The sequence below is a fragment of the Falco punctatus genome (genome assembly GCF_963210335.1).
Source record: "Falco punctatus genome assembly, chromosome: 13".
Lineage (NCBI taxonomy): Eukaryota > Metazoa > Chordata > Aves > Falconiformes > Falconidae > Falco > Falco punctatus.
Window position 1 is genome coordinate 12,202,486 of NC_137593.1, and position 21,932 is coordinate 12,224,417.

The 21,932-nt window shown below is 48.7% G+C and overlaps 1 protein-coding gene across 4 annotated transcripts; it reads right to left on the reverse strand.

Moving 5' to 3' along the window:
- Positions 1 to 356: 356 nt before the first annotated feature.
- PCYT1A (phosphate cytidylyltransferase 1A, choline) lies at positions 357 to 21,851 on the reverse strand. 4 transcript variants are annotated; one of them, XM_080409381.1, is made up of 9 exons: positions 20,974 to 21,851; positions 13,218 to 13,358; positions 10,343 to 10,442; positions 8,691 to 8,807; positions 6,595 to 6,746; positions 5,693 to 5,771; positions 4,817 to 4,959; positions 3,547 to 3,735; positions 357 to 2,962 (listed from the first exon to the last, which is right to left on the reverse strand). In XM_080409381.1, the coding sequence occupies exons 1-9, from the start codon at positions 20,989 to 20,991 to the stop codon at positions 2,756 to 2,758; spliced, it is 1,146 nt and encodes a 381-aa protein (XP_080265507.1). In that variant the 5' UTR covers positions 20,992 to 21,851; the 3' UTR covers positions 357 to 2,755. The 4 variants fall into 4 exon arrangements, with proteins under 4 accessions (XP_080265507.1, XP_080265509.1, XP_080265508.1 ...); XM_080409383.1 differs by lacking the exon at positions 20,974 to 21,851 and adding an exon at positions 20,263 to 20,404; XM_080409382.1 differs by lacking the exon at positions 20,974 to 21,851 and adding an exon at positions 20,239 to 20,373.
- Between the last annotated feature and the right edge of the window lie 81 nt (positions 21,852 to 21,932).

Genomic DNA, 21,932 nt, shown 5'->3' on the forward strand with positions numbered 1-21,932 from the left:
AGATTCAGCAGCACCAAACTCCACACATTCTTCAACACATGCTAGTGAAGTTTTATTTTTCCACTCTACCTCTTCATGCTTAATTCAAGCATGTCTCTTCCGGATGCTTCTTTTGAAGAGCGTGCGATGAGTTAGAGGTGTGCAGGACAGCCTTGAAGCAGTAGCACTGGGTATATCTGCAGGAAACAAGATGTTCCTGGAGAACCAGGCTCACACATTCTGTCCAGAGATCAAGCTCTGTCCTATTCCCGATAGGACAGGGCAGTGCTGGAGATGAGGCGGGTCCAGCCATCCAGAAGGAAACAAAAAACCAAAAGGGGCAGGAAAAAAAAAAGAAAAAAAAAAAAAAAGACTAGTTTGGAATTTGAGTGTCCGATTTAATTTAAGTGCAAGGAGGAAGCAGTAATTACTGGTTACAAGAAACAGCTCTGTTATTCCAAGCTACATGTAAAACCATGGCTGGCTGCTTACCAAGCACCCCAGGTTTTGCAGAGTGACCAAGAGATACATTAAGGTCTCTGTAGAACAAACCACCATCCAAAACATCATTGTTATCCAAATTTACTGAACACTGTTGCATAACTTGTGTTTAAAACAGTAGTAAGGCTCTAAAGCAGCCTGGCCTTCATGATCTGGCTCAGGAAAGCAACACAACACCCATACTGAGGGGAAGGGTGAGGAAGGAAGGTGGGGAAGATGAGGGAAGAGAGAATGTGGGTGATATAAAGTAAGTGCTGTGCTCTACCACTTATAAACCAGGGGATTAACAACCGGCTTGTACAAAGTGACCATTATTTGCTCCTTACAGCTTAAAATCTGTAGTAGCCAGCCATGCTCCCAGAGCCGTGCACACTCCTGCTGAGAGAGGTCCAAGTGGCAGATGAGGCACCCCCCGAATACCCTTTCCCATACAGGCAGGCTCTGGCCTCAACAGAAGCACGGAGTCTCTGTCAAGCCTTTTGGGCAGCATGACAAAGGACCAGCAAGATATAAGCTGGGAGGAAGCACAGCCTGCCCCTACCACAGGGCCACTGCGTCCCCTGCAAGCATCACACTGTGCAGAGCCTGTGGCAGCACTTGGTGATTTGCCTCCTTGGACCTGCTGCTCCCCGAGCCCTGCATCCTGCTCTGAAGACCTCCTGCAGTATTGCTGACAGGGCTCCCTGCGGTCCTCTGCTCCCAGCATCGCAGGAGGATACAGGCAACTCAGCTCGGTAGCTCCACCAGGAGACAACGCGTATCGCAGGCAAACCTGAACAGAAAAGCAAGCGGGAGCTTCACAGCTATGAGGCAGCAAGTCCAGTCCCTCCAGTGCTGGCCGCTGGGACAGAGTGCACCAGCCTGCTCTGCGCACCGGCATGCGGCACGGGGAGGGCGACTGCCTGCGGGGACCCACAGGCCACAAAGCTCAGTGTTTGTTACACACACGAAAGCAGGCACAACTTGGACCACGGTTTCAAACGAGCAGTTTACATGTTTAAAATCTTAAAAAGCTGCAGCGCTCTCAGGTGCTTTCTGGCCTGCCTCAAGGAGCGGAGTAACTGGGCACTAATTTGTGCATTTATTGCGCAAGCCGGGTCACACGGGACCAGGACCCTTCACTGGGGTAAAACGTGCCCTTTATCTGTCCAGCTGCACACACCGACACAGACAGCAAACTGGCTGTATGAAATCATGTTTTGTCCTTACAGCAGCGACTTCATGGCACCAGTGCAAAGGACTGCTCCAGCCCTTAGAGCACAGCAACTGAAACACAGACAAACATGCACAGAGCAGCGCTGGGGGGCAATTTGGACAGACAGTAAAACTCATTACACACCGGAGACTGGGACAAGGATAATCTCCAAGGAGTACACACATTTGTTTCCTACCTGGGCTCTCACACACGCAAGGAAATGCAAAACAGAGAGCAAGTGACCTGAAGCAAAGATTCATTCTCTTCTCTCCAACAGCAGCTGAGGGCTGAATTTTAGCTCAAGGTTTAGCAGTCCTGTTAAGATTAGCTGGAAAGGCCCTTCCCCTGCAGGCCCCATACAATTTGGAGCTGTGAATGCCGCACGATTAAGCGGTGTGCGACTCTATGGTACTGTGAGCTCTTCCAAGGTGTAACTCCTGCGTGCTAAGCTGGCAGCCCCCTACCAAGCACGTCCTCACTGTGACACACTGGGAAGCTCAGCTAAGAGGCACGTGAGCAGTGCTGGATAGATTCCTATCTGCTTCAGCGCAGCAGAGATGTCTCTGTTTCCTAGAAGCCTCTTTACACCACCGCTTCTTGCGTGCTCTCGAGGTCACGCTGGTTGAGGAACCGAGGGGTCTTTCGTTTGGCAGCGGCACGGATACTGCCTGGGGGTGGGGGGAATAAGACAGAGGAGCTGAAGGAAAGAAGAGACAGATGGGTCTTCCCACTCTCCCTCTTGCCTGGAGGTTTAACAAGGGAAAAGAAACCAAAACAAAAGCCACGCTTGAGTGCTATTCTTTGCGCTTTAAAAGAGCATTTTCTTAAAATATAAAAACCATCTTCCCCCTGGAAACCACTAGAACATAAACATAAAAAGGGGATTTAGGGAGGAGAAGGGAGAGGAGGTTTTAATGTGCTTCCAGGCAGCAGCCCTTGCTAAGAGCAACGGGTGCCTCCAAGGCCCTGTGCTCACCGTCAGCCCTGTTCCTATGGCTCTCTCGCTCATTTAGAGTTCCCCAGTGGGTTCGGTCTTAGGATTTGGCGATTAGCGGTTCGCAGCAAATCCTGGCTGGCAGCTTAATCCTCTTCATCCTCGCTGATGTCATAGGTGACTGCAGACTCATTCCTGGAGCGGTTGGCCGGTGAGGAAGGAGGAGTCTTGGTTGAAAAGGGCCAGCGGAAGGAGGGAGACGGGGAGCGGTCATGTGTGGGGCTACTGCTGGGGCTCTGCTTTGGGCTGATGGCCTGCAGCATCCGGCCCTTGCCCTCCTTCAGCATGTGTTTCTAGCGATGGAAGCAGGAAGACAGTTAGCATGGCTCAAACAGCGATGGAAACGGACACTACTTACAGCTTGTGCAGCATTTTGAGTTGTTGGTCCCTTCAATGCTTCATGCCATGTAAGAGCAGAAAAAGCCCGAGCATCTGCCCTAGGCTTTGGAGATTGCACACAGTGTAATCACCACCCATTTTCAAGCACTTCTAACATGAAGTGCCTGTGATATTTACCCAGCAGCACAGGACAGCCTGGCAAAAACAAGTAGCTTCAGACTCATCCCAGGCCAGTGACAAAGTGACTGCCAGTCTCCTGGCCGCTCACTGGCCTGCAAGACATCAGCTGGAGTTTACAGGCCAGATTGTGGGACACGGGAGCTTTTCACATCACAACTATAAGCATTTTCCAGCTGGCAAGGGTGAGGGCTCCCTGTAAACAGGCTGCCCAAGCCTGGGACAACTTGTCTGGAGACTGGCAGCACCATTAAGCACTGCACCAAGCTGTAAACTTTTGCTCTACAGACCGTGCGCTCCAGAAGCCCTACAACGACTGCTGAACTCTCCAAAATCCCCTTTCCCCACAGAGGCTCCTTACCAACGCGCCTTCTGGGCCAAACATCTCCAGGAAATTGCCGATGAACTCCCGGGACTTCTCCTCCCACTTCTGAATGAGATCAATACTCTTCTCCTCCACTTTCTGGACAAATTCCTTTGACTTCTCCTCTACATCCTTCACCCTCTTTTTCACCTTATCCACACGCTCCTGGAGGTGGTATTTCTTCTCCTGTACAGTAAGCGGTGGATCAGAATACAGCTCACCAGATCTGAGTGGTGACCACCTCTGCTCTGTGTTGTTACACTGAACTGCTGCTTAAGGCTCAGTATCTCCATTAGTCTTGTGACACTTCTCCTTCACTTCAGTGACACTTCTTCCTTAGACTAAATTGCAAACATAGTGGGGCTGTGAGATGCTTTGTGGCATCTCTTACTGGCGCAGTACACAAAGCAAGACTAAACCCAGGGATAAGCATTATCTAATAGGAGTGCATGGAAGAGGGAAATATTTACAAAATATACAGATTAGATTTGAGTGACCTGCTGTAGGTCTCTCTGCATATCACAACAGCACAAATCTTTTTGCTGGGTGTTTTTAAACAGAGGCAGAGTTACATGCCAAAGAGAGGCCAAGCAGCCATTACCTCTCCTGTTTAATTTTTGTATTTGATTGTATTTTAAAAAACAGGCACAGTATCTGAGTGATTAAAAAGAAAATGTTTACTGCTTTACTTCCAACATCAGAAGTGCCTTCTGTCATGTATTCTGCTTGTGTCTAGCATGTGGGCTAGAGCTGCTCAGCACAGGATCAGAGCATGTCCTACTCTCCTACCCAAGCACTGCTGCTCCTGCAGCTCCAGGAAGGGAATAGTACAGTGAGAACAGGATCATATTTTATCCTAACAAATGACTCTACCTTAAGAAGGTGGCTGAGGGAAGAGGAGAGACGTGAGACACAGCAGCTGCTGCCAAGAACAACCCATTCAATTCAAGGAAACACACGTTTTGCCACACACCCTGTCTCCAGCTCTTTCAACAGGTAAAATGTCACCAAGGCATTTCTGACAATGGATCAGTATTAGCAGAATCCAGTTCCTCTGGGTGTGTCCCAGAGGCAGTTCAGTTTTAGAGGCGGAAGAACTGTAATTACTGCTCCAAGGACACTTGTTTAGTACAACTGCTTAGCTCTGCAGAGTGGTCTTTTACTGGCATATGGCAGGCTGTGCTACCACTAGGCAAGATTCTACATCTCCACACTATGTGTAAGATTCTGCTTCACACAGCTTGTGGTGAGACACACTTCAACTCACGTTTATGAAGCTGACATTGAGCTCTTTAGCTGTGTAGCCCCGCTGCAGGTTCCGTCTGGCATAAACATCATAGTCCCGCACGATCCGGGTGATGATATCTGATGTTGAGATTCCCTCAGTCCTCTGAGTTGGTGCAAACATGCCTAAATTTGGGGAACAGGACCCAGGACAGCTGTAGCAAGACACACTGCAAAAATCTGCTGCTACCTCTATTAGGAAACAACCTCTCCTGTCAAGAGCTCATTTACCTAACTGTCCTCACACGCCACGTCTTTATCGCTGAATGTACAATACCAGGGTCCTCCTTTCTGGGACTATGAGGAAGACCTAAGACTAAAGCTTGTCAAAACACCCTGTCTTTTAATAATGAAAAGCTCTTCACTTCAGCTGGTTTAAACACTATTGACTATAATCCACGGCACATAGAACAGTGTGGTGACAAGGAGAGGGCAAGGGGTCCTGCTGGTGGAGATATAAGAAGGTCTGACAGCTGGGTTTGGATAGATTAAAATCAGCTGCACCCCCACTGAATTTTACAGCGAACAGCTAGAGCAGCCACTTTGCTAAGTTCATGAGATTCTCCATTTGTGAGAATCTGTAAGCCAAACCGTAGTATTTTTTCAAAAGGTGGCTGTTAATTCAATCACAATAATTAAGACTGGAAGTTGGCTTAATGTTGAGCAGTGTGGCCTGCGACCTGGAACAGTCCTAGCCTTAGGAAATAGGGCCCAAAGCTGGGCTTCTTCCTGCCCTCAGAGCCTCCTGGGCAGACCTTGTTCTCAGAGGGGCACTGCTGCTTCCCTAAGCATAATCCTGCCATACAGGGACACAGCAGATCTTTGACAGGAAGCCCTGGAGAACCTCACCCAGACTCACCTGCTTCTTTTATATGCTTATAAACATCATCGCTGCCAGCAGAAGAATAGGGGATGTCATCATGTGCAACAAAGTCGATCTGAAAATTAAGAAAGCCATGTGAGTGAACATTTTATCTTGAATATGCAGGTCTCCTTTCTGTCAAAGGAGGCTAACTTTTCGCTCAACACCTCCACACAGGGGTGCAACAGAGAACAGTAAGACACTTTCCTCTGTTAAAAAGCAACACAGAGCCTTCCCAGGTTCTCACTGGCAATTGCATACCAATTGTAAGGACACATCTGAGAGGAAAGGCTGGGACTAAGGACGCAGCTATTTTAAGCTCCACAGAGAAATGGCTTGTTAATGGCAACAAGAGTGACCTAAGCAAACTCCCTTGGAGACTCTTTCACCTCCCAAAGCAGTTCAACAGATGTCAGAGATTGCTTTCACTTTATTTTACCAACTGATAGAAGTTGGTAAGATAAAACTCTCAAGAAAGCTTGCCTGGTCTCCTGCCGCAGGGAAGCTGATTTAGATCTAAGCTGCTTCTGCTGTAAGCAGGGAGTTGGACCAGACGCTCCAGAAATTCCTTCCAACCCATGTTATCCACTCCCTACTGCATTTCACACCATCTGTAACCAGCATCAACTTCTCATGGATCGACAAGAGCCCTCTCAGGCTTTTTCACCATGTCACAATCTCTACTTTATTTTAACTCTACCTGTCAGCTCAGCAAATGCTTCTAGTCTCCCAAGAAACCCACTTCATTCCCATAACCCAGTTCATTTTACATTTAAGGAGTTTCAACAGAAACAGGTTGCTCAGGCAGAGGGCACCCCCATGGATGAATTCTTGCTGTAAACAACAAGCACAGACAGAGGCTAATCAAAATGCATAACAGATCAGATGTCACAAATTACCCTGTGCTCTGCCAGGAACTCAGGAGTGAGCGTCCACGGCGCATTTCTCACCACTTCATCCACATAGCGACAGTGCTGCACAGCATCATACCGTTCATTTTCATTCATTACCGTGAAGCCCTTGAAGTTATGGGTTAGCTCATCACTGCAGACTGAAGAAACAGGCAGGGAAGAGTGAGCCTGAGGTAAGAGCAATGCTTTACAGTAAAAGGACCTTGCACACACCCAGGCTAAAGCAGGCAGTGCCAGCTGCTGATGGAGACTGGTGTTGGCACTTTCAAACCCAGCTCTTTCACCCACAAAGCATCAGAAATGGAGCAGTGCAGGGCACTAAATTCCTGAGCAATTCCAGGCAGGCTGTTGGGGGAATTTCTGCCCAAGCTGGGGACCTGCACCCCAAGCCTGGCAGGTCTCTAACACCTACAATACTTACCAAAAAACCCAGTCAGTACAGAAGACAACTCTCCTTTATGAAATGGCACCTGGGGGCCTATTAGACAGAAATCTGCTTTTAAACTTACGGGTGTCTCAAGCTTGGAAACTGAAGCCCATGAAAAAAAACTGTCCAAGCTTCTGATTTCATAGAACATCATACCACAATCTGGTTCTTGGGAAGTTGTATTAAAACAAAGTATGAGTTCACAGCAAATAAAATTAGCTTAATTATTACATTCTATGAGAAAGTAAATTAACAACTCTCTGTAATCTGCAATGTAAGACATTGAGAAGGAGGGAGTTTTATTTGTTTATCAGACTCAAAAGTAAACGAGGCCTTACCAGTCAGACTGGTAGTGGATATATTTATGTTCCAGACAAATAGATGATAAAAAGCGGGTGAAATTGCTCCCAGCTTGGAGCTAATTGTTTACTTGGGCTGCGGCCTCTTGTCTCAGTTCCTGGTGCAAGGGGAGCCGTTCATTGCCCTCCACCTCCTCACCACTCTCCCAGAGGCAGAGAGCGTGGTCACACACTTTGCTACATTAACATGTTAACAGTTTGACCTGAAATTATTTTCCTGTTTGATGTACAGCATGTATGTATATTGGGATGTCTTTCTGCCTGCGAGATTTCTAAGCTCAGTGCATTTTGTATGCCGGAGCAACTATTTCAGCTTTCCTCTCTCCCTTCCCCTTCCAGACACTACTGTAGCACACACAAAAAACCCTGCAGAAGTACCACCATAAAAACGCCCTCAGGAGCAAGCAAAACTGTAATAAGGAAACAAACCACATAAAGATGTTACAATTGCTCTGTTGTACGGTCAGAGTTTCATTTTGCTTCACGAAGCCAACGGTAGTTGAGAAAACCAGTTAAAGGTATTCGCAGCTCTGATAAAGTTAACATCATCATGCAGCCTGACCAGAAGTCACCTCCTGACAAACAACATGCACAGCCTGACATGCCTTTAAGGTGGCGAAAGTACGGGCACAGAGGCGCTGCCTGGACAGAGGCCAGCATATTACAGCAGCCAGAAGAAAGGATTTCTTTTTTCCTGTTACATTCTTGAAGGAGGCCTGGCTGCAACACCTCTGTTAGATCCCCTCTGGAAGTCAGCAGGATATTCCTGGCATCACCTAAAGACTCTGGAACCTAACAGACGAAATGGGGAACTTTATTTGGAGAAATGGGGTCTTGCTGACTTCCATGTGGCCAGGCACATGCCCAAGGAACCACCGTGATCTCCATGCTCCTTAGCAGGACCCGTTTGGGATTAGCCATAAGCAATTCACAGCAGGGAGCTGAGGCAGGAGTGACTTGCAGGGTGATACAGGTACTGTTGCTCATTCTTTAACTGTCTTATTCAAGAGGCAGATGCTCAGTTGTCTCTACTATATTTTGATACTTGGACGTGCAAATCACTGGTATGCATCACAAAACAGAGAGTTCAAATTAGAACAGCGTGATCAAAAACCTTTTCCTTAAGCACTCATTTGGTACATACCCAACTCTCAACATATTGCAAGACAACTCCAACAACATTTGGGACAACTGAGGCCATAAAGACAAAAACCCTGCTATGCCATCCGTATGCACAACCACGGACGGAGGCAAACTGTACTCCTATGACAGCCAAAGTCAACAAGGTCACTCCTTACCTCCGACAATGAGGTATGTGTTTGGGAAGAGGTTCTTCGCTTGCATCAAGGCCCGGGCATGTCCAGAGTGAAACAAGTCAAATATTCCATCAGCATAAACTCTGACGGGGCGATCCACTGTGCCAAAAGGACAGAGAGACATTTGTGAAGATGCCTTCCTGGAGAAGCAGCTGCTGCTCATGCCTGCATTTGGGGATGTTCTGAAACTCATGGGGGCGTTGCAGAAAATTGGCAGAATGCAGAGCTGCAGCCAGGCAAGATTTGTGAAGAGAACTGGCTGGTTCTCTGCCTTCCCACACGGAAACAAACGCAGCTAGGCACAGAGCTGAAATACAACCATGTTCAAAGACAGACTCAAAGCCTACCAAATACCCACCAAAACAAGGTAAAGGGAGACCAACGGGAAAGCAAACCCTGAACACTTCCTTCCTATGGAAATCCAAATGAAGCGCATACTTTCCGCAAAGCAGCGAGCTACCAGAGGGGAATTGGCCCAAATGTTTCATAGGTGCCCGATTTCCCCGTCAGCCACGATGGCATCTCAAGATCTTTTCAGCATCCTCCTCTGCAGCCCGCTGCCACAGCTATCAGTCTGGCTGAGGGACCAGACTGTTCTGACTCCCCATCACCAACACCAGCTCCCCTAGACCCATGAATTGTACAGCTCTATCAAAAAACCCAGCCAAACCAATCAAAGAAAAGCAGATAAAATTCTGCTGAATTGCTGGCATCATCAGCTAAATCCATAGATAAATAAGGAAGAACAAAACTTTCCTTAGGCCACCTCTGCCAAGGAAAATTGTAGCTCAGCTCTTTGAGGTCAGCACAGAGGTAAAGTGACAGTCTAGCACTGCCACGTACTGGTAGGAGGCTCCCTGACTTCTGGGACCACACAGGACCGCAGTCCTCTTGCTGCTAGTAACAGAGCGCCACACATTCTTGGTATCTGACGCACCTGAGAATGGCCTGCTGCTCTCTGGCCCGATTTAGGCAGACAGGCTCAGAGCAGTGGTGTGAGCAAAGGCACACCAAACCTGCATGGAAGAAAGGGCAGAGAGAATACCTAGCAGGAGAGCTGAAACCCATGGGTCTGGGCAGGGACCTGAAGGTAGCTAGAGACACAGCCTGGGAGACAGCAACAGATTAAGTTGATGCAAAGGCCGGGTTGTTAAGTTCAAGCTAAGCAGAGGAGTCAGTTTGAGGACAGCCTCTTACAATCACTTTTTAGCAAATCTACCTTTTGCAGACCTGAGACTGCAAGAGCTTTGTGTATGCCAGAAGAGGGCTGGTCCTGGCAGGCCTGCCTTTATGAAAGTACAGTCATTTTCAGATACTACTCTATAGTTGTCAGTGGCACAGGAAGAGCTAAAATACAAGCATTTATTTGTTTCATACAGTCTTACTGGTGAAGATATGTATGGCTGCTCACACACAGAGGCTCAAACTTCAGTTGTACTGGCAGGCCCAGTTCACATGGGAACAGTTAGTTAATCACCAAAGCATTAACTTAAGTCACTGGCTAAACTAAGTCACTAAACTAAACCTGCTTTGACACACAAGGTTGGTTCGGTCTCAGGGTTATCACAATCACACCCACCCAACTCCAAATCCAACATTTATACGATCCCCTTCCAGTCTGTTTTTTTACTTACAAGGGGTCCCTCTCATTGCTTCTTCGTATGTTACTCTGATGTATGGCTTGCTGTAATCGATTTCCACTTCATCTGAAAAAGGAGCCGGTTCCCTCAGTCCCTAAACAGTCAGAGAAGGTTAGCTGTGAGAATGCAAAGGTGAGTGCAGTACATAGCGGCAGCACTGCCACTGCAGTGTCCTAGTCATTGAGTGACTCATTGTGTCTCTGCACAATTCAAACACATGTACTAAAAGACTAATTAGTCTTAAACCTCAAAACAGCCCTGCAGGGTGATTAGCCTGAATTTAGAGAGGAAGAGAGAGAGAAAAGTAGAGTTAAGAGGATGGTAGTCATACTGGACCCAAACAAAAAAAATGGTGGCTCAGATCTGCAGCTAATAAAACCAGACTTCTGGCAAACAGCAGTTCACAGCAGCACAAGCCAAGCTTCATGAAACTTCACTGTTGCAGCTCCAGCTATGCCCACCCAGGCAAGACCATCACTGTGCTGTGCCTCAGTGCTTGTGCCGTGATGTACAAATTGTAGCAGCTCCTTGATTTGAGTATAGGAATGAGCAGAAGAGCAATATCAACAGCAGCACTAATTCCTAGGGAACGTGTGCATCATCACCCATTTCTGAGCTATACGTAGTGAGAGACTGACCTCAATCTGTGGCAGAATATCTCCAACTGCTGCAGGAAAAGCCCTCTATCTGCTAGCTTGACCACAGCAGTATGTTTAATCAGCAGCTGAAGTCCAGGTATTGTTTCTGGTCTCCTCTGAATGGAAACAAAACATTTGCCTTTCCCATAACAGAACAAACAGCTCAATTTCCTTCTAGCCAGGTGTGGGGCAGCAATAGATGTCTCTTTCCTGAGACAGAAGACTAATAAACAAGCTTGCATATCATTACAATAATACCTTCAAGCTGCAAAAAGCTAATCAGTAATTTCCTCTCTGGCTTCCTGCTCCATTGCGGCACCTTGCCATGGTCCCCAGCACCACCGCAACCAGAAAGACCACTGCTATTATTGCTAATGTCAATCCTTATTAGAGTGCTCAAGGCGAAGTGCATAGGAAAGCAATCACTGACCATTCAAGCAAACTGGTATCGCTGAAAATTAACTTTCTGAGGCTCTAGTACCCGTGTTTCACACACCACCTCCTCTACCAGGATCCTTAACTGTTAGTAAAGCCTGCAGGTCTCTCCTTTCATCACTGCCATTATATCTGGCACTTGTGAATAAAAGCTGTTCCTTTTCAGTTCAGTTGGCACATACCTGATATGAAGCTAGGAATAAAAGCATAAAAATACTCTACCAAAATTATCACAGAAAAACATTCTCAAAAGCTCCTGCCAGAGTCTTGCTCTTCCTCTGCAGTGGCTACAAGGGTCAGGACCCAACCTGATGTAAACAATACAACAGGCTCATGCATTAGCAGACTCCTTACCACAACCTGCTGCTGAGCCCCACTGCTTCAGGGGAACACTCTGCCAGCCAGCTGTTTAGCTGGGAGTGGTAAAGCCTTCAAGGTAACGTCACTGGCAACATTATTACTCTTGCTATAATAACCACATCTTTCACAAAAGGAAGAAAAATAGAAATCTTTCATCAGGAGGTCTGCATTAGCCCTGTGGGGAAAAAAAGCCAGGAAGTTTAGAAAGTGGCTAGATATTACTTGCCTTGTGCTGTTCATAGATGTTTTATTTCTAATACAGGACAGACACCAACTTGAACAGCAAGTGATTCCCACAGAATAACCTGCATACTTCTCTTTCCTTACTGAAATACATGGTGGGGTCTTAAAAAGGGACAGAGTGGGTTTTGACAATAGTCAAGGATATAAAGATTCTGTGGGATAAGTCATGCCAACAGCTCAGGCCTCCATTCCCAGCACTTGCCTCCCCAATTGTCACTGCTGGTGCTGATCTTACTTCACTACCACCTGTCAAATGCTCTGGGACAGGACTGAAGTACTCCTAAAGAGCAAAACATAGTTATCAAAGAGGAAAGCTACAACACATCACCGTATTTTGCCAAGGACTATGACCTCGGTATGACGTGGCTGGTAGTTGGCTTTTGACAGAGATAAGGAGAGAGCAACTAGTGCACGTGATACGCAGGACAGCCCCAGGAACAGGGCAGAGAAGAGCTGTAAAAAGCCCATCATCGCAATACTGTGGCAAGGACAAGTTAAAGTCAGCCCTTCCCACTACCATTAACTGGCACAGACCCCCTTTAGAAGAGACTCCACTGGCTTTAGCTTGTTAAAGCCATCCCAAGGTTGATTTAGGAGAAATCGTTTTGGTTGTTTGGGTTTTTTTCTGAACACTCCCAAAGTACCAGCAACATAAATGCAGTCTCCTGCCAGACCAAGAGAATCAAACAGTCATTTTCCCGGTGTTTCAGAGTGTGGATTCGATAGGTTGCTTCTGCAGGTGCTTACAGGCTTCAGACCCTCCTGCAGTTCCCCTGACTTGAGCAGGATTGCCTTCCGCAAGGTGTGCGAGTTGTTAGATGCTTGTTTGGAGTATCTCTCTATCCTGCTGGGTCACTTAAGAAAACCCACCTGTGAGAGATGAACGCTTACTCCTCCACGGATATCTATATGCATGCCTGTTCAGGTTCAGCTTAAGTGACTACAAACAAGCAAGACACCACAAAAGTAGCTTAGTGACGCTTGCCTCAGACCTAATTTAAGCCCACGCTGTAAGTATTAGTATGAACAAAGGAAGATTTCAAGCTGGCTTTGCAAGAAGGATAGCTACTGTCATTCACTTCTTCCCCCCGCCCTTGTTTTCTGTGTCCACAGAAAACCCGTCACATTTATCTTTCTGCTGTTATGGTTCAATGTCCTGATCTCACCTAAAGCTCCTATCTCTGCTTACTTACGAGTGAACGCCGGGACATTTTTGGAGGGATTCCATCCAGCTCTGTCGCCCCATTGGGGCCAGATCCATCTTTTCTTCTTTTTCGGGAATTCAATCTGGAGGAGGTTGGCGGCTCCATCTTACCAAGCACGTCCAGTAAGAACTGGAACAAAATTAAGGGGGTGGGGGTGAAGAAGAAGTGATATTTCTCAGCTCCTCCAAAGCAGAATCAGTCAACAGCAGGCACAGTGTACAGAAGGTCAGCACAAAGACACAGCCACCTAACAAGGGGCTTAGCCAGTTGTATTTGGCATCAGCTGCCAAGGCTTGACAAACAGTGCCTGGTGGGAATACTGAACTATTTAATGCAACTCAGAGCTGTTCTGCAGAGAGAAGCGTGCAGCAGTCAGCCGTCTGGAGAAACTCGCACAACAGTTGCAATGCAAATTATAAATCATTACTACAAGGCTAATTATGCCATTTTAGCATCTGAAAAGCAACTTAAGGATTAAGGCATGCCCAGTCCATGTTCATCCCTCCCCCAGCTCTCATTTTGATGAATGTAAACACTCTTCTATCCTTCTGTGCCCCTCCTTACCCCTCAAGACAGCTGGAGGGTGTGCTGCATCCCTGTAGAATCCTGATGTGAGGAAGCAGCAGGTTTAAGCAGAAGGACCAGGGTAAGGGAAGGCATGCAACCCATGGTCATAACTTAAAATAACTAGCTGGCTTGCTCTTTGCTTTGTTGTTTGGGTACACCCAAGCTGCAGCTCCCCAGTGGGGACAGCTCACCTTGGGATGGCTGCCACCATGCTCCCCTCTCATTCCCTGTCTCCACTGCAGTGGTGACTCAGGCGATGTTGAAGCAGTTGCTGACACCACATTAGGGCACACTTACTTCTGGCACTTTATGTACCAGGCTGTAATTAGCGGTGGCTCAGCTGAACTGCTTCTGCAATGAACAGACAGACCGACCACCAGTTTGGGCAGAAATTGTGCTGGCTATCTGGAAATAAGTGGCCTGTGCTTTTGAGCTGGAGTCATTGTACCTTCCCAAACAGGCCCTGGAGCATTAGGAAGCCCAGCACTTCACACAACTGAAGCAAAGCTAGGGGTTTACAGAAAGGCATGGCAGCAAACATCCCCTTTTCAGCTGCTGCAGGAGTTAGAAACGTGCTAGATTTGCGAAGTTTATAATTTAAGAGCAGCATTATCTCTGTTGCTCACTTGAAGTGTGCAGCTCTCTGGTGCAGCAAATGGTACTTCTGACCTGCCATTTCTGAGAGCAGCATGACCCCTCTGCCCAGGAACGATGCTTACATGTGTGCCTCAACCCCCTAACAGTAAGAGCTATGTGGAATTTACAATGTCTCCCCACCCACAGGTAGTGGGTGTGCTGGAACACATTAGGTGGGGCAAGTATGAGGTATGAGAAAGGGCAGACGTCCCTCTGAACACCATCCCTCTCCTTGTCAGAGGGTCTCTGCTGAGTGTTCCTGCTTGGAACAAGCTGGGACCATCCTCAGTGAGGGCCACTGGGCAAAGCTCTGCTGTTCAGCAATCAAGAAGGGTGGGCTTTGTGAAAAGAGAGCTGTTAAGAAGCAGATTTAGTGATCAGACTTACTCAAGCACAAATTCCTCCACGTTAAGGAATGTTCCAAAGTAAGGAGTCAAATGCAGTTTAATAACATGCAAACATACCACTCTCCCCACCTAGCATCAACAAGCCGGTACCTTACGAACAGCGTTAGGTTCAAACAGCGTTGAACTGGTTTTGGGCTACATGCACATATCCCAGCCTGCTCTGCTAGACCTAACACAATGCACCAAGAACAGGAGAAGAGAATCTTAGGTGAGCGGGGAGCCAACAAAATATTGAGAAGACAAAAGTGACAGGGAAGAGCAGCCACAAGGACATTTCAGCAATGCATGAGCCATCCAGCACTCACTCCGTAAGGCCTGCAAGTCAAGATTGCCAAGTTTCCTACATTCCAGTAATCAATTTACTATTTCCTAACAACAGACATGAGTGTGCAAGAGCAATCTTGGGCAAATAGAGTTTGCAACCCTGAGCTCCAAGTCTTCAAACACAAACATTTAACTTCCAGGCAAGATCTGTGCTATAAATGCAGCAGCCTCCAGAGCAGAGTGCCTCTGTGAAATAATTCTTAGGTTTTGCAAAGTGCCATCTTGTAAGCACACTCCATATCAGTTATTTACGTCACCCCCATGGTCCTAGCAGAAACCATCCAGTTCACAGAAAGCAACAGACCTCTGTCTCTGGTTCAAATAACCCCAGCATTTATAGAGGCAGTGGGGGGAAACAACAACAGATTTTCTTGTTATTTGGTCAAAGTAACTTCACTTTGCTTCAAACCACCTGTTGGTCTTTGACCACTTACTTTTCTTTCCTTTGGAGAGACTGAAAAGGTCTGTTAATTTGCTGAACACAGTCAATCCGAACCACTTCCCAGCAAAACATTTAAAAGTATTGGCAGAGGCTTTGGTGGTGAAGTACGGACACAACAGCCTCCACGCACAAACAGGTGAAGCTCCTTCCATGTTAGCTTGGCCCATCAGAGCAACCAGACTTCTCTGCACACAAGTACATTCTCTGCTGAATTATCAACAGCATCTTGCAGATGCTTATGGCCAGCCAAAGAACCGCATGATACAGCACAGCGCAACATTGTGCTTTATGCTGATGTACACCAGCACTGTCCAAGCCCAGGAGAAATCTCCACAGCTTCTTCCAACCCATCCCACACCCAACCATCCGCCCTCCTCCACCCTAACTCACTCTTCCACTTCTCAGGGTATACGTAGTCAAATGATGGCAAGCAATAGCTTAAGCAAATGGATTTGCTTTGCACTAAATAAGCAGCAGTGGTCAGACAGCACCAGCCACCCTGCAGCAGCAGCAGCTCCACCTGACGTACCAAGGCAGAAATGTGCTTCAAGGATGGCATAAATATGCTCCATCTACTCTGATCTTACAGGCCAGATGTTGCTGAAGGAGTCTCTGCAGTGTCCAGAGAGCTGGGCTGTGTACCTCACGAGTGACACAGCTCTGCTAATTACTCAAATTAATGCAGAAATTAAACAGTAATTTTACCACTCTTCAGAACTTTAAAACATCTGTCCTTTGGCTAATGCATTTCTGGGAAGTCCTCCCAGCACCAAACTTGTATTCATTAAAAACTGGGAACACATTGTTTTTAAAAACAAACCATACCTTACTGTGCTAAAACTACTAATCTTAGAATGTTTAATTTTGACCCAAGTGACTAAAATAGCACCCCAAATTGCTTACTAATTATGGGATTACTTACTAACAATGGGATCCAGCATCTGCAGCTGAGCTTAACACATGAGCACACAGCTTTGCTTCCCCAAATGCATAAAACACTGTTCTAAAATTAATTAACAGTTGCAGCAGATGGGGAAAGGGAAAGAGAAGATAACTCTAAAAGCTCATTCTAAAAAACTCCAAGATAAAAAAAAATCAGGTGTAAACAGAAGAGCCCTAATCTAAAATATTAACATCATTCTATTTTGTTTAAGGCATCACCCTCCTGTGTTACTGAGTCTGTGCGGAACATGAGAAACTGCTCGCAAGGAGCAAAGTTAGAAGTGCCCCATTTGGGAAAGCCATGGGCAAATCACAGTCTCTGCACAACTTCACGAAACACTCAGGGCTCTGCTTCTGAAACTTATTTCTTTGATGCATACCCTGTTATCAAAGAAGCACCTTGCACTACCCACCAGGTAGCTCAGTGAGAGAGTGAGTGCTGCATGAGCTCTGTGAGGAGCAGACTGCCAGACGGGAGAAGAGTTGCTCTCTCACTTTCTCCAGTTCACAGACAACTGGAAGAGTTGTCCAGGAATCACTGAATCCCACTGAAATGCAACCACTTCTGGGAGGGAAGAAGGACAAGCACTGATTACCACAAAGGAAAAAAAATACAGGTAGTTTATACAGGCAAGGAAGGAATTTAAAAATTCTCCCTTAGTGTGAATACACTGCACCACCATCTGAGCTGGAATTTAACCATAGCACCAAAGTTAACACCTCTGGCACACTGAAAAGGTCAGAACAGGCGTGGCAAATCTCGGTTAGCCAAAGCCTTATCTCACTGTCTGCATCTTCATGGGCAGCACTGATGTTTTGTTTAGCCTTGGTGGTGTCAGAGAACCACCCGCCTCACACTACACTGGAGAAGCTGATCAGATATTTCTCTACCCTAAGCATTCTGATGGCATGAGGACCTGGCCCATCTGTATTCTTTGTATTTTGATGTCCCGAGGAACTTCTTGAAGATCATTACTTGCAAATCTACTTGCAGTAGAACGATTTCTTCTGCCACTTCCACCACTTCTCACTTCCAGACTTATATGCAAAATAAATACTGCTACTTAAACTCAAAGCCTGTGCAAAACGAGAGCTGACTGCAACAACTCAGTAAATGCTCCAGCCCAAACTGCTGCATTTCCCACCGAGGATCCGAATCGGCACAAGACTGGCAGGCTGAACCCTCCAACACCCACAGCTCCCAGGCTCCCCGGGCACCACTGCCCGCTCCCAGGCTCCTCTATCAATCTCTGAACTTGGAAGGCATTGGCACAGTAAGATGTGACTGTCACATGCTGCTTTGCCTACAAGATCATTCCACTTCACAAGAGCAAGCTATTTCTCTTTTGCTGACTCATCTGCAGGCAAATACTACTAAACTTTGCACTCTGCCAGCTGTCTGCAGAGAATTGCCTTGACACATCGACAACACGTAAGTGAGAGGCTCAAGAAAAAGGAAGAAGTCCTGTCACTTCAGATAATTCCCCTGCCAGGCTGTGAAGTACCCAAATGACACCCCACTCTTCAGTCATGGGGAGAAGGCAATCCTTCTCCTGTTCTCCACGATCTCCAACTCCCAGTTTACCATTAACCTTACTGGTGTCCATCCCTGTAGAGATCTGTTGCAGACAGAAAGACTCAAAGAGGTTAATGACAGGAGACTCATCACAGACTCCTCGATAAACTGATGAAAGCATGTTGACAAGATGAGGGTTAACCTGTACCTAATTACTGGGAAAGATCAGGATCTCCCTTCAATCTGGGCTTAAAAATCTTGCCCAATATCCAAGGCAACATTCCCAACCCAGGCTTGCCAGGCCCAGCTCTGGCCCCATCTCCAGACAGAGAGCATCTGCTTAAAAATGGAGTGCTAATGGCTGCGACCCAGCTTGCTCACCTCTAGAGAAGACTGCGACTCTCACCAGCACCGCTGCTCTCCCCACAATCAGCACCTGCTCTATCTAGATGGTCTAAGCCCATGAGCCCCTTATAAAGGTTACTACAGGATCTGGCAGGCAGAGTCCTGCTTACCCCTAAAACATAGGCTGCTTCAGCTACTCTGGCTGAGCAAAAGCAACTATCCTGCGGCATATTAATAGCCACATGAATGTATACAAGGGACAGTTCAGCCAGTGCCACAGACTGGTCCAACAGCATCCAGACCCAGACCTTTGCTATACTGGCTAAAACAAACTCCCAAGCCTTGCATCCCCTACTGAGACACACAGGCTGAGTGCTGCTATGAAACACACAAACCCAGAGAAATTGCTGGCAAGACCTTCTCCATGAATTCACAGCCCTTCTGGGTATACCATAATCCCGAGGCACCGAGCGAGCATCCTGGCATGCAAAGAAGTCTCTGCTGTGGTTAGTGTAGCAGCAAGCGTAGGCTTTATGCAGAGTATCAGAGAAGATCTGGAGCCTGCCCAGGGACAATAAAGTACAAGGATGGGTGGTCACTTCATCCTGACTTCTGTGTTAAGCTGCATCGTGTTGTGTTTTTAGCATATAACAACAGAGCCTTTTGAGACTTCAGGAGGCAACCTCCTTTAGTAGCTTTACACACCCATACCAAATCCTTGCTCCAACAGTTATTGTTTGTGGCTCATTCCACAGTAAATTCAAGACAATTACAATCCAGATCTTGGACCATGAAACTTATAAGTCACAAATTTGAATAATTCTGTACATACAATCAATTCCTTCAGGAAATTAAGCATGGGTATTTCTCATCTGAATTTCAACAGCAAATACAGCGGCCGTCCTCAGGCCCAGGAGTCCTGCAGATGGAAACCCAGCAGCACCTGCTTCTGATCACACCAGTCTTTGCCAGCTGCATGCTGGGCACCCGGTGCTGCAACAGCACAGGGTGGGGACAGAGTAGGGAAGGCCACCTGCAGCATCCCGCACCTCCCTCCATAGCCAGCAAGGGCTACCAAGGAGCATGGCAGCTCTCAGGATTCCTGCAGACTTTAAATCCAATTACAAAACCATTAATCAGGGCAGCCAGGACTTTGGTGGACACAAAAAGCAGGTTGGAGAGGACGTGTGCCTGCACAGCGGCTGGGCCACACCTGCCTTCCCCGCAGTCAGGGCACCTCGTTGCTCTTCTCCTCTCTCCCCTGGCCTTGGCTGCGTCCCCTACGCCAGGGGATGTTCCCCCTCAAGCTGCCACGCTCCCAGCCCTGGGGGTGCACTCCAAAAGTTCCCCCCAGCATCTGCTGCTGCCTCCCCTCAGCCGCTTCTGCCCCCCACCGCCAGTCCCGAGCCCCTGCCTCTCCCCGGCCCCCCCCCAAGGGGACGCAGCACCCCACGCCCTCGCCCCCCCCAGCAGACTTTGCCCCCTCGCCCAAAGCCAAGTGCCCGGTGTGTCTCCCAGCCAGCACCGCCGTGCCCCCCTGCCCCGCACCCAGGCCGGGCTGCCCACGCCTGTGCCTGCGGGGGAGGTGGCGGGGCGGGACCCCGACAGACCCCGCAGGGACAGTGTGCGGTGCCCCCGTCCGCCTCCAACCGCGGCCCGCCCGCCCCCAGCCCCTGCGGCGGGCACCCCTCGGGTCCCACAGCGAGCGCCCCGACCCCTGCTTCCCCGGCGACAGCCTCCAGCGTCCCCCAGCGACATTCCCCCCAGGCCCGCCACACTCCCCAGCGACAGGCCCCGGTGCCCCCACGCTCCCCACCGACGCCCCCCTACCAGCGAGCCGCCGGCAGCGCGCACCTCCGCAGCCCGGCCCGGCCCCGCCGCCGGAGCCGCCCCCGGCCCCTCCCTGCTCCCGCCAACGCCAACGGGGCGGCGGGCGGAGCCGCTGCGCGTCGGCCCGGGCCGGCAGGAAGGGACCGGCCGAGCGCCGCGAAGCCGCGCCCCGGGAAACCGCACCCGCAACCTCCGTTCCGGCTCGCAACGGCGCCCCCCGCGGCGGGGCCGGCCTCACAGGGGCGCGCGTGCCGCGGGTCTCCGCGCTCGGCCCGAGGGCCGGCAGCGGGGGAACGGGCCCGGGAGGGTTGCTGGTGCGGCCCACAGCCTGCCCCGCGGCCTTCGGGCGTCAGCCGTGAATGCCGGGGTTTATGGAAGGGGGGAGGCGAGCAGCCCCGGCTCCCCTGGGCCGGGCTCACCCTGCCCGTGGCGGAGCTGCTTGGTCGCCCTCCGGGGAGGACACGGCTCCCCTTACCCACCCCAGGCCTCAGCCAGGGCAGCCGGAGCTGAGCAGCCACGGCCTCACACCTGCTTTGTACAACACCTTTGCGAAGCAGCTGTTAAAACCCTCCAATGTGGAGCGAGTGCAAGGTGAAACTAATCGTTATTTAATCACCACAACTTCATAAAAGCATCAAAACACGTCTGAGGGCATATACTTTCTCCTAGCAAATGTATTTGCGTGTGGGGTTTCACTGTTCCCCACAACTTGCACTCCCAGGCTTGCGCACCAACCTGATAGCGCCGTGACATCTCTGCAGTTCCCTTAATGCGTGACAGCCGCAGGTAGCGGCAAAGCAGCCGGGGGAAGTCACCTTCTATTTCCCATCAGAGGAAAACGAGAGCAAGCCGCTTTCAAACAAATGTAACAGAGAAACAGGAGTGGGCTGCCTCCGGTGTCGTAGCCGAAAGTGCAATTCTAGAAGATGCATCATCATTTTTTACTCCCCCGCTTTCCAAGCAGTGCATGGGCAGAACACAGCGGTGCATTCTGCTCTAACAGTCGGTAAGGGCAGGATTCATGATTCACCTCACCCAGCCTCGGCACTCTAAAAGCCATTTGTGCCATTGAAACTGTCCAGCAGTGCTTGCTCCTCGGTCAGCACAGAGGGAACATGCATCGCCACAGAGCAACTCATCCCATCTTCTGATGAGCATCTGAGACAGACCGGTGTGGCACCCACTCTCTCAGGAACCAACTTGGTCCTCTAACTTTTGGGGACATGAAAGGCTTTAGCACTCCTTTTCAGATCTACAGCAGCCTTTTTTACTGCTCCTTTCCAAGGTTGGAGCCCTAATAAATTTGGCTCCAAACATCCACAGCCTCATATCCTGAAACAAAGGCAAAGAATGAGAAAGCACTGCAGTTATTTGCTGAAGGAGGCAATGAGCATCGACCACTCAAGAGTGTCTGTGAGTGCCAAACCGCGCTAAACTAATGAGGAGTTACAGCACAGAGGAGTTTTGGCAGTCATGGGGTGTGCAGGCTGCTGGCCTGACCTAATGTCCTAAATACCTTGTCTTCCTATCAATTAATACCATCTCATGTGACACAGCTGGGATTCACAGCCCCATTGTTATGACAGTCACAGGAACAAATCTGGATAACCAGAATAAGAGGTCGGCTGTATCAGTTAATTGACAAAGGATCCTCAGACAACGCTTATCTGAGAAGCACAGACAAGCCATCCAGG

Excerpts from the sequence above, each read along its gene's own strand:
- PCYT1A (XM_080409380.1), bottom strand. The coding sequence starts at position 19,267 with ATGCTTAATTTCCTGAAGGAATTGATT. Across the intron at positions 13,359-19,240 it reads ATTTCCTGAAGGAATTGATT|TTCTTACTGGACGTGCTTGG; the intron begins GTATGTACAGAA and ends ATTTTGTTCCAG. Across the intron at positions 6,747-8,690 it reads CACATACCTCATTGTCGGAG|TCTGCAGTGATGAGCTAACC; the intron begins GTAAGGAGTGAC and ends CTGTTTCTTCAG.